The sequence below is a fragment of the Macaca fascicularis genome, chromosome 3 (genome assembly GCF_037993035.2).
Source record: "Macaca fascicularis isolate 582-1 chromosome 3, T2T-MFA8v1.1".
NCBI lineage: Eukaryota > Metazoa > Chordata > Mammalia > Primates > Cercopithecidae > Macaca > Macaca fascicularis.
Window position 1 is genome coordinate 114,059,228 of NC_088377.1, and position 17,860 is coordinate 114,077,087.

The 17,860-nt window shown below is 36.1% G+C and overlaps 1 protein-coding gene across 5 annotated transcripts in view; it reads left to right on the plus strand.

Annotated features, from left to right (window-relative positions):
- Positions 1-17,860, plus strand: part of CRPPA (CDP-L-ribitol pyrophosphorylase A) — a 328,191-nt gene that overhangs the window by 275,728 nt on the left and 34,603 nt on the right. The window contains exon 10 of one of the 5 annotated variants that reach the window (XM_065542251.2): positions 1,735-3,337. The exons of the other annotated variants lie outside the window; for them this stretch is intronic. Coding sequence (XP_065398323.1) covers positions 1,735-1,752 — 18 coding nt within the window. The 3' untranslated portion in view covers positions 1,753-3,337. Of the gene's footprint in view, positions 1-1,734; positions 3,338-17,860 lie in introns of those variants that run through there. 5 annotated transcript variants of the gene reach the window in all.

Consider the following 17,860-nt stretch of genomic DNA (forward strand, 5'->3'; position numbering starts at 1 on the left):
ATTAAGAGAGAGTGATGCTTGGTACGCTAGTGCTTTATACATAACTACAGAAACTAATAGCTCCATCATTCCCCTGTCAGAGAGCAATAGACTTTATTAATATTTCTTCAGTCAGAATTGGGTGTCCAGCATTTTAGGATTCCTTTGAGGAATGAGTAGCAGTTGTACATGCAGTGACCTTGTTGATACCTCATTTCAGGTGATCATAAACTGGTCTCTATGGATACTTATTATCCTCCTTACCCCTGGCTTAACTACATTTCTTACCTCATAGATTTCACTGCTTCCCTTTCTTTGCCCTGTATTTCCACTGACTTTAATATTGACATTGTTGTGCCAAAGAAGTTTTTTATTCCTTGAATGTCTTGTGATAAACCTTTCCTGAATGGTGGAAATGTTCACCTTGTAAATACCCAGAAACATACAGTTTCATCTCTTGTACTCTCAAGTGCTTCACTCCTAGAGAGGAAAATTGTCTGCAGATGAGGTTTTCTGTTTTTGTTTTATTTCTAAGATGTGATAATAATGGTGATGGTGGTAATGATTGTGATGCAGACTTTGGGTACTGCCTACTCTGTGCCAGGAACTGTTCTCAGTACCTTGTTTGCAATAACTCAGCCAAATACAAGGAAAGATATTTTTCTTTTTCCAACATTGTCAACTGTGAGCTTTGAATACAGTATAAAACTGCCAACCCTACCTAGTTACAAGTCTTTACTATAATTATTTTGTTCTTGATATATTTCAGGCATTTATTATTCACCTTTAAATCATCTTGGTGAATTGTTATCACAAACTTTATTTGGACATGAAAAAAGTAAGTTATAGGTGAATTAGCATTGAGATTCATTACTCTTTGTGCTAGTTATTTTATAATGCATTAATGTTCTAAAAATGCAAAATTGCTTAATACCTCATTAGAATTTAACACAGGATAGAATTTTGAATTATATATTATTCTCATGGGAAGAATTATTACAGATCTATACTACAGTTTAGATGTTGCATTTTAAGTAGGCTATGAAAGTGTCCAAGTGAATTTAAAATGATAGTGGGTAAATACAAACCTAGGAAAACCCTTATCACAGATTTTACTTAAATAAGTGGGAACTACTTTGGAAGATCTATTTGACCAAGAATAACTCAACATCTAAAAGTTTTACTAGCATGTATATTCAAATTACCAAGCAACTCAAATTGTAAATAGAGTTTTTCTCTTCCTGCACAATCTTTTTAATACAACAATGTAGAATTTCATTCTTCAAAGAAGAATCCTTCAAAGAGGAAACTGTTTCACATTAAGTGTTGTCCATTATTTAAATTAATATACAAGTTAGGTGGGAGGAGAGAGGGGAGAAGAAAAAAATAACTATTGAGTACTAGGCTTAGTACCTAGGTGATGAAATAATGTACAACAAACCTCTGTGACACAAGTTTACCTATGTAACAAACCTGCACATGTACCCCTGAACTTGAAATAGGAGCTAAAGAAAAGAAGAAAATTCTTTTGCCTTAGTTCAAATGTAGAAGCCAGTTTTTGGCTGTGGCAGAGTTCCTAGATGCCCCTTAATATTCATTCTCGTTTGTGTCTCTTAGTAACAGAACTTGTGGAGCTAGCTATGCCATTTAATTTAAATTCTGTTCACGTGTACATATGACGTGTATAATTTCTTGGTGGTTTTCTTAAAGAGAAAGGTGATTCTCCTTCCCCTTCCCCTATTTTCTCTCTTACAGGCTGAAATTCAACCATGAGGGTGGGCCATCTATGACAGTGTGTGTGAGGACAATGATCTAGGATGGCAGGGTGACAGGATAGAGGACAGTCTGACCCAAGGAGCCCCACACAAGCACTTGACACCCAACCTCTGAAAATAAATTTCTGTTTTCTTCAAGCCAGAAAAAGAGTAATGTGCAAGTTGAATGTTTGACATTGGTAGATGAGTACATGCATATATTATACTGAGTGGAAAATCAAGGCTTATAAAATCACTTATACAGATGCTTGGCTTGAGTTTTTCTTATGCAGTTTCAAATGTAGTGATTAAACAATCCTTCTAACACACTGATGCTTACTAGCTTGAGAAGGATTAAGAATTATAGCAAATAATAGAATAATATTATGCCTTTTTGATATGCCCTGTAAAATGAAGTGTTTTATTATTCATATTAGCTCACTTAAATTATGTTGTGTTTAATATTTCAGATTTTTTAGTTTTGTTGAACACTAAATAAAAATTTCTGAATAGCTGTTAATTAGGATCTATTTTTTAGTTTATTTGCATAAATTACAGAAGAATAGATGGAAAAAATGGTTCTTGATAATTTTTACAAATCAGATGCTGTTGATTAAATATTTCAGAATGCATATATTAAAACCTAGGTTTCAAAATAATTTATTTATAAATTGGTGTTTTCTTTTTCTTATAAAGGGTTTAGGAAGATACAGGAGTTTTGGAGTACTCAAATGCAATTGGAGTGAAAAAGTAGCCATAGACAAATCATAAATGAATGGACAGCTGTGTCCCAATGGCACTTGAATTATAAAAACTTGGTCGGAGGGCAACAGTTTCTTGACCTCTGGTCTAAGATGCCAATCGACATAGAAAGAAGACACGGGAAACGAGATCTTAGACAAGTGGGGATGTTTACTCTAGGCAAGGTTCTTAATATCAGGTCCATTAGTCAGTTTTAGGCATTCACAAGCAAATGTTGTATACTGGTTCCTTTTTCATGTGAAATGTTCCATGCTTATCCTTAATGCTTGGGGCATACTGGGTGCTCAAAAAACAGTTTGATAAACAATAAATGAATGAATAGTTCTTAGTATTTCATGACCTGTTAAAGGTATTCTATCGGTAAGAAATGGCAGAAATTTATAAATAAACATTCTGGACTACTGGAAAAGATATACAGGAGATGCTGGGGAATTTTTGATACCCGTTGAAACTGCTGTCTGCAAAAATTTCAAACCTGATGAAAGTCTCCTGTGAGTCAGAAAGGGCGTCCTATACAAGGTTGAAATAAAAAGCATTATATAAGATCATAGTTTGCAAACTGCTCTGCAGAAGTACTTGACAGATTGCCTCTGGGACTTCTGTTGATTCAACTTCATGTGTTATATCCTTATGTCCTGTGTAATAATTTGTATGACTAAAGCATATACGGCCATACTTCTTAAAAATCAGTAGTGTAGGACTGGACGCGGTGGGTCATGCCTGTAATCGTAGCACTCTGGGAGGCCAAGGCCAGTGGATTGCCTGAGCTTAGGAGTTTGAGACCAGCCTGGGCAACATGGTGAAATTCCATCTCTACTAAAATACAAAACAAAACAAAAAAATTAGCCTGGCATTGCCTGGCATGGTGGTACACGCCTGTAGTACCAGCTACTCAGGAGCCCGGGAGGCGGACATTGTAGTGAACTGAGATCACACCACTGCACTCCAGCCTGGGCAACAGAGTGAGACTCTGTCTCTAAATGAATAATTGATTAATTAAAAAGTAAAAACAAGTAGTATTTATAATAACATAAATATGGTATTTTTCATTTTTACTCTATCTTGTGTAGTATTCCTTTGAGTATATTTAATCAAAAATAATAATTTTACTTGACTTTTTTTTTTTTAACAGAAATCTTAATGGTGTCAAGATACTAGTAATCTTAAATTTAATTATGTCTGTGAGAAGTATGGCTAACCAGACAGAGTATGTCAAACAAGATACTTTTCTGCATCTTGTAGCAGATTATCTGCTCTGCAAAAGTAATGAAATTCTGGGTGGCTAATCTTTAAATACCAAAATAGAACGTTATACTAAGTATCTATGTTGGGAATATTTAAATTGTGTTAATTCTTAAATCATGTGGCAGAGTTGAGCCTGGGTAATTCAAGGGACACATTTCTTTTCCTTTCTTCCTTTATTGATCAATTTTTCCTGTGTTTACTATGTTCCAGGCAAAAGGGATCCAAAGGCAAGTATAATCAAGTTGAAAGAGAAAGATAGAAGCTTCTCGTTTCTAGACAGCATTTCTATTTTAAATTATTATATTGGTGCAAAAGTAATTGCAGTTTTTAACATTAAAATTTATCGCAAAAACTACAGTAACTTTTGTACCAGCCTAATATTTTAGTGTTAATATTATTTAAATATGAAAAACACATTATATAAGGTTTTAAATTTACCTTTACCCCAGTAATATCAAATGAATCAGTCATAAGTGTGTATAAGAATTAACTTCATAACATGTTATATTTGATTAGGACTTTCTTAGACTTTTCATTTAAACCTTAGACAAATTCTGGCATGAACAGGTAGGTTCAGGGATGTACAGGTCAAGTTTTGTTGTCTCTGATTTGCAAAAGGAAAAAAATTAAAAAGCTTAATGATTTACCCAAGGTCACAATGTTCTTAAGTCTCAGATCTTTGACTAGACTACTCTTTCCACCCCCTTGTATTCCTCCAAATACTCCACGTTGCCTCTTCCTCAATTATTAGTTTTAATGGCTTTCTCGTTTGAAGTGAGCTCATAAAGGGGGTAAATTGGCCAGGCGTGGTGGCTCACATCTGTAATCCCAGCACTTTGGGAGGCCAAGGCGGGTGCATCACTTAGGAGTTAGAGACCAGCCTGACCAGCATAGTGAAAGCCTGTATCTACTAAAAATACAAAAATTAGCTGGATGTGGTGGTGGGCACCTGCAATCCCAGCTACTCGGGAGGCTGAGGCGGGAGAATCACTTGAAACTGGGAGGCAGAGGTTGCAGTGAGCCGAGATCATGCCATTGTACTCTCGCCTAGATGACAGGAGCGAAACTATATCTCAAAACAAAACAAAAAAACAATGTGTGTGGGGGGTAAATGGGCCCTTTACAATATTTAATAGATATTTTAACTCATTCTTACTCTCTACCATTGGTCAAAGTATAAGATAATTTTAAAGAAAATTATACTATTCTTTAATTTCGTAAGATGTAGACTTTTTTTTTTTTTTTTTTTTTGAGACGGAGTCTCGCTCTGTCGCCCGGGCTGGAGTGCAGTGGCGCGATCTTGGCTCACTGCAAGCTCTGCCTCCTGGGTTCATGCCATTCTCCTGCCTCAGCCTCCAGAGTATCTGGGACTACAGGCGCCCGCCACCATGCCCAGCTAATTCTTTGTATTTTTAATAGAGACGGGGTTTCACTGTGTTAGCCAGGATAATCTCGATCTCCTGACTTCATGATCCACCCGCTTTGGCCTCACTAACTGCTGGGATTACAGGCCTGAACCACCGTGCCCGGCCAGATGTAAACATTTTTATTTATATAATGAGAAAAGTATATCAAAGCCATCAAATTACATTTTTTCCCCTGTTTTTATGCTTTGGAGCTTGTGCAGGATTGCAGTTACAACAAGCTCACTTCTAATTGATGGTAGCTAAAACATGAAACTGATGGTAGCTAAAACAGGTTAATATAGGTAAATGTAGACTTGCAGTATAATTTAGATATCCTCTCATGTTCACATAAAAGCTTTTAAATGATTCTAAAATATTCTTGGTATACAGTTTTAGCTTTTCCCCTTTTCTGTGAGATGTAGTACCTTTACCAGTGCTATCCTTGCACAGACAAATTCTCTTCTTGAGGTATTGTAGATATTTCAGCTGTAAACCAATTGTTCTACCTGAAAGTTTATTATTGTAGGTGGTAACTAAACAGCATACATTCTTTAGAAGTGATTATCTTGTTTTCACATAAATATCTTTAGCTATAAAGGTTTTGGATGGAGAAATAAGTCAAATATATATACATATAAATGGTTGACATAGTTTATGATCTTTTAACTTTGCTGACTTTCACAGCATGCTGGTTTTATTGTTGTCTTAATATTTATGTTGTCTATTTCTTGTCACTTCAAAAAAGAATAAAGCTTATGCTGTAAAATATTTTCCTATAGGATATTTTCTTAGGTTTTAATGAAGCATTACTAGTTTAATGAACACTCAGGGCTCATATTTTGTATAAAATTATAATTACAAGCATTTATTATACAATTCATCATGGTTTGTGTACTGCATACATTGTGGTAATAAAAAAGCAAAGGTTATAGTTATCTTTAAGTCTGGTGCAGAATTGTTTATTTTATTTTATTTTTTTTATTTTATTTTTTATTATACTTTAAGTTCTAGGGTACATATGCATAATGTGCAGGTTTGTTACATATGTATACTTGTGCCATGTTGGTGTGCTGCACCCATCAACTCGTCAGCACCCATCAACTCGTCATTTACATCAGGTATAACTCCCAAAACAATCCCTCCCCCCTCCCCCCTCCCCATGATAGGCCCCGGTGTGTGATGTTCCCCTTCCCGAGTCCAAGTGATCTCATTGTTCAGTTCCCACCTATGAGTGAGAACATGCGGTGTTTGGTTTTCTGTTCTTGCGATAGTTTGCTGAGAATGATGGTTTCCAGCTGCATCCATGTCCCTACAAAGGACACAAACTCATCCTTTTTGATGGCTGCATAGTATTCCATGGTGTATATGTGCCACATTTTCTTAATCCAGTCTGTCACTGATGGACATTTGGGTTGATTCCAAGTCTTTGGTATTGTGAATAGTGCCGCAATAAACATACGTGTGCATGTGTCTTTATAGCAGCATGATTTATAATCCTTTGGGTATATACCCAGTAATGGGATGACTGGGTCATATGGTACTTCTAGTTCTGGATTCTTGAGGAATCGCCCAGAATTGTTTATTAAGTTTATTCCCAAGATAGTTTTCTGTAGGAAATGCTTACAAAAAAATAAAACCATCAAAATATTGGATATTCTAATAAAAACTGAAGTATAGGATCAGTCTAATTGAAAGAAAAGTTAAATGTCTTGTTGGAATCAGATAATTGAAAATCAGTTTAAATATTATATAGTATTCTTAATCATATGCTAATAAAAGGATATTTGGTGTAGCTGTCTCTGAAATTCAGCCCTCCTTTGAATGTTTAATTTTGAATGCTATCTTTGTTGCTATTGTCATTTTTTAAAAAGTTAATACGTGAGCCTTTTTTTTAGAGAACAAGTTTTAAAATACAGCAATATATCAAATAAAGATAAAATGTTTTCCTTCATCCATTTGTTCTACTTCTTTCCTGAGGTGTCTTAGTCTGTTTGGGCTGTTGTAAGCTATACACTAGGTAGCTTATAAACAATAGAAATTTATTTCTTGTAGTTTCGGAAGCTGAGAATTTCAAGGTCAAGCCCTGGCATATTCAGTGTTTGGTGAGGACCTGATGCCTGGTTCATAGACAGTGAGTGCCTCCTGCGTGTTTCCTTACATGGAAGATGAGTGAGGCAGCTTTCTGGAGCTTCTTTAAGCAGCATACTAATCCCATTCATGAAGTCTCTTAGATATCATAATCTAGACATAAATTTTAAAAGATATATATCCTATTTTTAAGAGATCTATGTGTACAAAATGTTTGTGTATGTGTGTATATGTGTATAAACTTCCTACTACTCTCACTCCAATAAACAATGGACACCTTCTTTCTCTCAGGAAATCATCTTAGTGAAGGTCTTATATCCACATATTTAACGTAATGGAGACAGCTGGAAATAAAGATGTTTGTGCCCAACAGTAATTATGAGTTCCTTAAGAATGTGTGATATTTAACAACTGTTGGCAATAATTTGTATTGTAACTCTGTTTCAGGATCTACGTATTTGAAGTCAGTCTAGTTTGTAATTGGGTCCTTCTTGAACTTCAAAACGGATACAACATTGTCACAAAAAGAATAGTTTTCTGAATTCAGATGGAACTGATTTTAATACCCAGGACCATTATTTGTTTTTAAACTTGGATGAGATACTTAATCTTTGTGAAGTTTATTTTCCTCATTTGCAAAACTGAAATAATGTTCTTATCTCATGGTTATTAAGTGTATTGAATGAGTTAATTTACAAACTTGATAAAAAGCATGCAAGAAATCTTAGTTCAGAACTACATTTAAATACCTCAAATGGATTTTTATACTTTTAAAATATCAATTTCTAATTTGTAGTAAAAGATGTAATACTTAATTTTACATGGTCAAAGTGAATTATGAACTTCATTTTGCATTTCATCTACTCTTCCACATTAGTTGGTTTCAAGTATTACATAAGTGTACTTTTTATCTAAGAAGGGAACATTGAAGAGCTGTTAAGAAGTAGTCCCAATAACGCGAGAATTTGGGAGACAGAATAGATGCCAATTGTAAAGAAAACAACGTGCCTGTCTACTTTTGTTCCTGGGAGGAAGATGTGAATCTTCCGTCTGCCGAGGCCACGTGAGGGAAAGTGATACATAAATACATAATAAAGGGCACCATAAGAATTTTCATGCTCCAGAGATAAACAGAAAATCACTAACACATACAAGTTAAAAATAGTTATGGAAATTGTTTTTCATGGGAGATTAACAACTGAAGCCCCAAATGTTTGTGGTTGCTCATATGGAAATTGCTTTGTTAGATGAATGTACTGACTGGGCAAGAAGTAGTCAATAATTTGTGTGAGTTGTTACTTTCAAAGTACAAGTTTCTATGGAAGGTGGCTCTGATTTCAGATAAAGTTGCATACCTTGGTAGAATTATTTATTTATTTATTTATTTTTGGCTTTTGAATCATTTATGAGCAGAATTTTCCTTTTCTAAGGGAAAAGAATAACCTTCCCTCTGGCGTTGTTTTTTTTAATCAGAATGTAATGTTTCTGTATGCTTCTTTAAGTGTTCATAACAAGTTCATAGATCCCAAAAGGGATTGAGGAATTATTTCTGGTGGTCTTTGGGTCTAATTGCTGCCAGCTGAGGAAGCAGAATTCCAAATAATTTGAAGAAACTTTCACAAAAAAAACCACTTAACATAATTATAAGGCATAAAGGCTCAATATAGAGTTTATATAATAAAATCTTACCTAACCACAAAACATTCAAGGACCAGTCAAGCAGAGGTCTTCACAAAGGTATATGTTAACACTTTGCTTGACACTGTCCTTGTTTAGATTTATTAAAACCTTCTGGCTATGCATTTTAGATTAATCCTGTTTTAAAAACCTTTGCAAAGTTTTTCTGTTTTGTTGTGAGCAATTCAAAGAGCATGTAACAATTGATGTAAACATGATCTTCAAAAGTTAGAAAATCATTCATCCATCCCCATTGCTTCCTCCAGGAATACTGGAATAATATGGCTTTGAGATATTGGCCAAGGGTTCCTAGTGTTAGTTATTTATGAATTTAATATAGTGTGTTCCACTTAAAGAAAACATAATACAAAAATCCAGACAACAAAACAGGTATATGAGTAAGTGATCATAATATAAAATTTTTTCTGTATTTTTCAGAAAAATTTTACATAGTATTCACTTAAATCTTTTCACATTACCTTTGCTTTATGATTAGATTTAGTTGTGTGTACTTTTCAAGAGCATTTCTAATATTTTGACAATTAAGGAATTTGCACATGATCTGGCTGTGATTCAATTGTAATTTACAAAAGCAAGTCTTAGAAATATCAGGGTTGTCCATATTTTTAGGTCATTTCTGTTATTTAATCTTATTTTTGTTTTTACTTATCTGTTGAAACTTCAGAAAGTGTTCTTGATTATTGATTATTATACCCTTGAACAACATTGGGTTAGGAGCATTGACCCTCATGCAGTCAAATGTATGTAAAAGTTTTGACTCCCCAAAAACTTGACTTCTAACCTACTGTTGACCAGATGCCTTACCGATAACATAATTGATTAATACATATCTTGTATGCCAGCAATCCCCAATCTTTTTGGCACCACGGACCAGTTTCATGGAAGACCATTTTTCTACAGACGGGTCGGTGGGAGGATGGTTTCAGGGTGATTCAAGTGTATTACATTTATCATTAGATTCTAACAGGCTATGGACTGGTAGTGGTCTGTGGCCTGGGGGTTGCAGAGCCCTGTTGTATGCTGTATGTATTATATACTGTATTCTTACAATAAAGTAAGCTAGGGAAAATATGTTAAGAAAATCATAAGGAGGATGTTAAGATGTTAAGAAAATCATAAGGACATGTGCAACACCGTATTTGTTGATATGGTAAGTTTACCTCATCTCTTACTTTACAAGATGAATCCTCTGAAATGGAAGGCATCCTCAGCTGCAGACCTAAATCTATGATACATATCAAGCATTTCAGCTATTTTGTTTGGTAATGCCATGACTTTTCTTAACTTTTTGAGAGCACTTCCAGCATCATCAGTGGTATTTTGTATAGCTCCCCTGGTGTTATGCAAGGTTTACAGTATTACACTAAATGTGATGAAAAATACCTAAGAACCATGGGAGATCACTTTTTACTATAATAACACATTTTACTGGAGAGATGAACTGCTCATGTGGAGATGATTAACATCACACAGCATTTTAGCAGATACTTACAACACTCAAGCCCACTGAAATAGCAACAGGAGGTGTCTGTGAAATTATTACAGTAGTATAGTATGTATTACACTTAATTTTATGCAGTTGTAGCTTCATACTATAAATTTGTTTCTCTTGACTGCAAGTGGTGCTGTGTACTGTCTTACTGTCTGTAAATGGTTGTATGCATTGAGTTTGATAAATTTTAACTTTCTTTTTTTTTTTTTTTTTTTTTTTTTTGAGACAGACACTTTGTCACCTAGGCTGGAGTGCGGTGGTGTGATCTTAACTCACTGCAACCTCCACCTCCTGGGATCAAGCAATTCTCATGCCTCAGTCTCCCAAGTAGCTGGGACTATAGTAATGCACTATCATACCCAACTAACTTTTTTTATTTTTAGTACAGATGAGATTTCACCATGTTGACCAGGCTAGTCTTGAACTCCTGACCTCAAGTGCTTTGACCTTCCAGGCTCAAGTGATCCCCCCGCCTCAGTATCCCAAGTAGCTGGAACTACAGACACCAGCCACTATGCTTGACTACCTTTTGAATTTTTTGCAGACACATGGTCTTGCTATGTTTCCCAGACTGGTCTCAAACTCCTAAGCTCAGGCAGTCCTCCCACATCAGCCACTCAGAGTGCTGGGACTTCAGGCCTGAATCACCATGCCCAGCCAAATATTAACTTTTTACAATAGATTTGGGCGTATTTTGTTGTAGTAAATGATAAAACAGACTAGCATCTACATATATTTTGTGCATTCATGACATACCTAACTTTTTATTTTTTTGGTATTTCTAGGCTACAGTGTTTTCCAATTTTTACAAATTACTGCAAATCTCCAAAGAATTTTTCAGTAAATTTCCTTTTAAAAAATTTGCATATAAGTAAACCCATGCAGTTCAAGCTTATGTGGTTCAAGAGTCAACGGTATTATAAAACCTATTATAGACTTTAGTTTCATATGAAGAAATAATTTAATCTCTTTTTCACTTTCTACCTCTTTCTCACCTCATTAAAACATATACTTCTCTAACTTTACATTTTTGAGTACTGTTTTCCCTTTACAAAGTCCTGAGTCATTCTGAATCCTTTCTATTCTCTTTCAATGAGAATTCTATATATACTTTCTTCATTATATGTGTAAGACTCATTTGTTTAGATCCTGTCTTCATCACCGTAGTCAAGGTCTCCTGAGGCAAATTGTTCTCTAGCTGGGAACCTGTGAAACAAACATGTTATATGTTTCCAAAATACAGTGATGTTACAGACATACGGTGGACATTGCCACTCTGAAAGAGAATAATAGAAAAGAAGAAAGGAGTAACCAGTCCTAAGTAAGTCCAAAACCTAAGGCAAATGCCATTAGATCATAAGGCTCAAGATCGCTCTTTGGTTCCATACTCTTTTCTCTAGGCCAGTGGAGCTGGCAGTCTTACCCCTACAGCTTTGCCAGGCAGGAGGTGGTTCCCCAAGGCTGTAGGTATTCCCACCCACTGCAGCTCCGCTAGGCATTGCCCTCATGGAAGCTATTTGCAGTACCCCTTCCCCTATAGTGGTTCACTGCCTAGGGTTTGCCCTACTGGCTTGGGTCCTATACTGTAACTCTCCACGGGTGGGATTCCAAGCCTGAAGCTCTGCCTGATGTCCTTTGAAACTTAAGTGGTGGCTGGGTGCAGTGGCTCGCTCACACCTGCGCTTTTGGGAGGCCAAACTGGGCGGATCACTTGAGCTCGGGACCTTGGGAGCTTGAGACCAGCCTGGGTAACATGGTGAGACTCCGTCTACAAAAACTACAAAAATGTGCTGGGCATGGTGGTGCAGCCTGTAGTTCCATTTACCTGAGGGACTGAGGCAGGGGAATCACTTGAACCCCGGAGGTTAAGGCTGCAGTGAGCCAAGATTGTACCACTGCACTGCAACCTAGGGCATAAAGTGAGACCCTGTCTCAAAAAAGAAAAATCTACGTAGAGAAAGCCTTGACACCCGGGCACTCTGCACATGGCTGCCAAAATGTGCTGATTTTCTACTCCAAAGTGGGCTTCCACCATATCCCAGGTCACATTTCAGCCCACTGGAGCTGTACCTGGGGCAACCACTTTATAACAAGAATCACCTTTCCTCCAGTTTCCAATAACATGTTTCTAATTTCTATCTCAGACTTCATTAGAATGACTTTTCCCTTCCTTGTTATTATCAACACTGTATTCAAGAACACTTATTCTGTAAAAAAATTAAAGCTTTCTCTATAGCTTTCCTCTTTTCCTTCTAAAATTGCCTCTAATGGTCTGTTCATGGCAATGTATGTTCTTTCTTGTATACACCTCAAAACTCAGTCTCTATCCAGTATCCAGTTCCAAAGTATCTTCCACTTTTTTCGGTTTTGTTACAGCAGCCCCACTTTGTGGTGCCAATTTTCTTTTAGTGTTTTTAGGCTGCTGTAACAATACAATAGACTTGGTGGTTTTAGACACAACATAAATTTGTTTTTCACAGTTGTAGAGGCTGGCAAGTTCAAGGTAAAGGTGGTCCTGGCAGATCCTGTGTCTCGTGAGTGCCTGCCTCCTGGTTCATACATGGTCATCTTCTCACTGTGTCCTCACATGGTGGAAGGGCGTGGGAACTTGTTGGGGTCACTTGTACAAGGGTACAAGTCCCAGTAATGATGTCTCTGTCCTTATGACCTAATCACCTCCCAAAGACCCTACCTCCAAAAATCATCTCATTGAGCATGAAGCTTCAACATAGGAATTGTGGGGGACACAAATATTCAGTCTATGGAAGGAAACTTTGTCATCTTTAAAGCCCAAACTTCTGGGAATACCTTCCAGGTGATATTCATCTGGACCTAATTTTAAAAATAGGATATAGACACTAATTACTCATTACTTCCCATAAATAAATGTACTACTTAGTATACAAAAGGAAAAGAAAACATTCCAAGAAGACTTCTAATTACTGCAATTTGGCAGAAGGTGGGGGTGAGGTCAGTGTTACAAAGTTAGCTCTTGCCCTTTGGAAATCCATTCCTTAGTTTAGGAATGGATAGTATAGAACAGAGAAATGGAACTTTTCCTTTTATTGTTTATTTCTGTTTTAAGAATTAAATAAAACTCAAGACACAGTCTGCTGGGTTCTTTTTTTCTTCACTATAGAAACTCAATTTTTATTTGGGATAGCATTTCCCAGCCAGCCTTGTAGCTTGATGTGGCTTCTGTGATATAACTAAAGATTTTCTGGAAACTTTATTTAGAGATACCCTTTGTTTTCACTTTTGCTTACTTCCTCCTGCCTGGAAAATATCCAATCTTGTACCATTAAAGAAACAAATTATGTCCCAGCAGTTTGGGAGGCTGAGGCGGGCGGATCACGAGGTCAGGAGATCGAGACCACTGTGAAACCCCATCTCTACTAAAAATACAAAAAGTTAGCTGGGCATGGTGGCGGGTGCCTGTAATCCCAGCTACTCAGGTGGCTGAGACAGGAGAATAGCTTGAATCCAGGAGGTGGAGGTTGCAGTGAGCTGAGATCGCACCATTGCACTCCAGCCTGGGTGACAGAGCGAGACTCGGTCTCAAAAAAAAAAAAAAAAGAAATCTTGCTTTAAAAAGCAGAACGTCATCATTTCCCATTAACAACAACAACAAAAAAATGTGTACTATTTTTAACATCATAGTGTTATTATTTACAGATAACTCCTATCAAGAGTTTGGTCAGAACAATGGGTTTTCTTGAGGGGTATGATAGGCATGCTATGGATGGAATCTTTGATGATCTAAGGTAGAATGGGAACAAGTTTTTAAAAATTCAATAGTTATTCATTTGTGTGCTTCCTCAGTCTTGTGAAGCTAGGGCACCAACCAGGAAAGAATGGGTCCTGTGAGTTGGAATGGTTATATATCAGATGGGTTGGAACCCACAAATAGAAATGTCTTTTCTGGTCATTGTTATTGGATACCAATGAGGAAAGGAACAGGTGAGAGGAAGGGAGATGAATTGTAAATATTATGGGAAAAGACAAAAAGTTGCATCCTGAAACAGCTGCAGAAACTCAGCAACAAATAGTTCCAGAAACCAAAGTTCTATTCCTTATACTTTTACTTATTCAGAATCTGTACAAAGCTTGCTTAGCTCCCCTCCCCTTGACGATAAAATATGTACTGAGCAACTCCTCAGGTTTCGGTAACGTGGCACATATTCAGGATGGAATTCTGAACAAAAACAGATGATGTAACATGATATCTGGTATTGTGGCATTAAGCTTCAGGCAAGAAGAGAATAACTAACACACAAAATTGGGACAAAGATGTGCTAAAAAGGAGAGAAACAATGAGAGCCTGAGAGGGATGGATTTGACCAACGCAAGAGATCAAAGACTTTCTTGAGGAGGAGGAATGGAATGAATAGCAAATTTTCCATTCAAACACAAAAAAAATTGGGACAGAGATGTGCTAAAAATGAGAGAGAGAATGAGAGCCTAAGACAGATGGATTTGACCTAGGCAGGAGCTCAAAGACTTTGTTGAGGCAGAGGAATAGAATGAATAGCAACTTTTCCATCCAAGCAGAGATCTGAAGGTAGAAGAGAGCATTTTAGAGGGGAGGCAACATACATGAGGGTCTTGTGACAGAGGAAATGTTAAAATCATAGGACTGAAAATGAACTAATTAGGTTAGATGAGAGAAAGGGAGAGCATGATGTATGATGTGGCAAGAGAAATCAATGTCATTTCCCCCTGAAAATAGTGGGTGTGGTAATACTAATTAAAATTGGATGGATTACTGAAATTTTTAATCTTTCGCTCATATGCTTTTACTCTTATGATTTAGCTACAATACTTGAAGCAATATATACCAACATTTCCTGTTTGTAACAGAACTGTAAGACTGAAATAATTTACATATTATGCATTTAATCATGAAGTAAAAATCATCCCTCTTTATCCTTTATTTAGTTTTTGTTTGTTTTCATAGAGATGGTTGTTGAATAATGCAAAATGCTTTTTGTCATCCAAAGTTTATATTGTTTGGTTTTTAATTTCATAATGTATTAAATCACATTGATTGATTTTTATATGTGAACCAAACTTGAAACCCTAGTATACATACTTCTTTCTCACAATGTAATGCAGTGAGAGAACATTGTCTGCATATTATTACAACTTTTAGTTAGCACAGTATTCACTGTTCACATTATTTTCATTGTATAAATAGCATTTACTTCTGAGTCTTGTAGCATACTATTTTTTCTTTGTACAAATTTGGGAATCAATCATTAGTTCAATTTTCTTTGCCTTTTATTTCTCATTTTTCTATGACAAAACTAATATTCCTTTCATTCATAAGCACATCATGTAAGTTATCAGTCATTTTTTGAACTCTTGTGTCTGTCATCTGTATTTCTGTCTTTCTTTTTCTCTGTATTCTGGAAGAACTCCTAGAGTCAGTTGTCCAGCTCGCTAATTTTATCTTCACCTGTACTCATTCTGCTATGTAGTGTTCTATTGAGTTTTTCAGTGATTATATTTTTGTTTTTCAGTATCTCCAAATGCAATTCTAGATATTTTAGACATGGAAGATTTTTAATTCTCATTTGGATATGGACCTTATATTAGGAACATTCTTTATTTTTTTGAACTACCAACAGTTTCTTTGAATATTTTGTTAAATTCACTGACTTCCTTTCATGGTATTGGCCTTTATACACATTTGAGTATTGTTAATCTTTGAAATTAGCCAAAGTAGAACTCATTGGTTCTGGGGTGAGAGAACAAACAACATGTGAGACATTTGGGCCTTGCATCCTGATAGTTTGTTTCCTTTATAGAGGAATCCCTTTTCCTTCTAGGATTTCCCGGAAACCTAAGACACTGTTATTTCTCTGGATGAAGTGCCCACATGATCTTATTAGACAGTAGATAAACATACTTATTGCCAGTTCTTTAATTCATGTAGGGAATGGGGGAAGAGCCTATTGACTGCTAAGAATATAGCTTTAGGGGTGCTTACTTCAAAGACTGGCACAGGATCTTTTCCTGCTTCTTGATTCCTGCCCCCATCCCCGAAGCTTAAATAAATCCAGTGTTGGCTTTTATAGAGCCCTACCTTGTGCATGTTTTTGTCTGTGATTTTTGTTTCCAGTCTAATTTTATTTTTTTCTATTTCTCAGAAATCCTCCAATTCCTCGTCACATCATAGAATTCACCTTTCTTTTCTAGTATTATTATGTACGTATTTGTGTGTGTGTGTGTATGTGTGTGGGGGCATGCCTCTATTGTGCGTCTAACACCGCTACCACCAATATATATTTGTAGGGATTTAAAATGACAAAGGCATGTGTCCTGAGGCTACCATCTTGATCAAGCTTCTTGAAAATTTTTTGAAATAAATTCTTACAATGATAAAATATTGGCCTTCTGATAAATTTTGAACTCATCACCCATTAGACAACCTGTTTCATACGATTAAAAAATAATGATTTCTTTTTCAAAGATATGCTTAGGATTTGTAACACTTGCTTATTTACAAAGGGGGTCCATTACTGTAACTTTACTTATGATCTAGTCAATTGAGAGTATACCATGTCTTGGCTATTAGCTTTCTTACATTATCTTCAAATTTATGGTGTTTTCTCTCTAGTTGACTCATTGAATTAATTTTTAATCAGCTTCTGAACTATTCTATTGGGTTGTATTAGAGAAGCTATTTTTAGATAAATTGTACATTATATAAATGGCCCCATAGTAAGCGACAGACTATGCTTGGTACTGTTTATAATTAGGGGGCAGGCGAGAAATTGAGAAGTTATTATATTTAAAGGAACAAAAACTCTGCTTTGCGTTTTTTTGCAGTTGTTTTTTTCTTTTTTTTTTTTGACAGTCTCCCTCTGTCACCCGGGCTGGAGTGCAGTGGGGCGATCTTGGCTCACTGCAGCCTCTGCCTCCCAAGTTTCAGCAATTCTTCTGCCTCAACCTCCCAGGTAGCTGGGATTACAGGTACCCACCACCATGGCTGGCTAATTTTTGTATTTTTTAGTAGAGATGGGATTTCACTATGTTGACCAAGCTGGTCTCCAACTCCTGACCTCAGGTGATCTGCCCACCTCGGCCTCCCAAAGTGCTGGGATTACAGGCATGAGCCACCACACCCGGCCAATTCACAGTTTTAAAGTAGCATGATTTGGTTTCAAAAAAGCTATTCTTTCTTTTTATCTTCCTCTTTCCACTCTTTAATGAAAATAGGGGATTATATATATTTTTTAATTTTTAAATTATTTTAATTGACATTTGATTGTACATATTTATGGGTACAATGTGACATTTTGATACATGTATACAATGTGTTATAATTAAATCAAGGTAATTAGCATATCCAGCATTTCAAACATGTATCATTTTTTTGTGTGTTGGAATATTCAAAATTCTCTTTTATAGCTATTTGAAAATATACAATA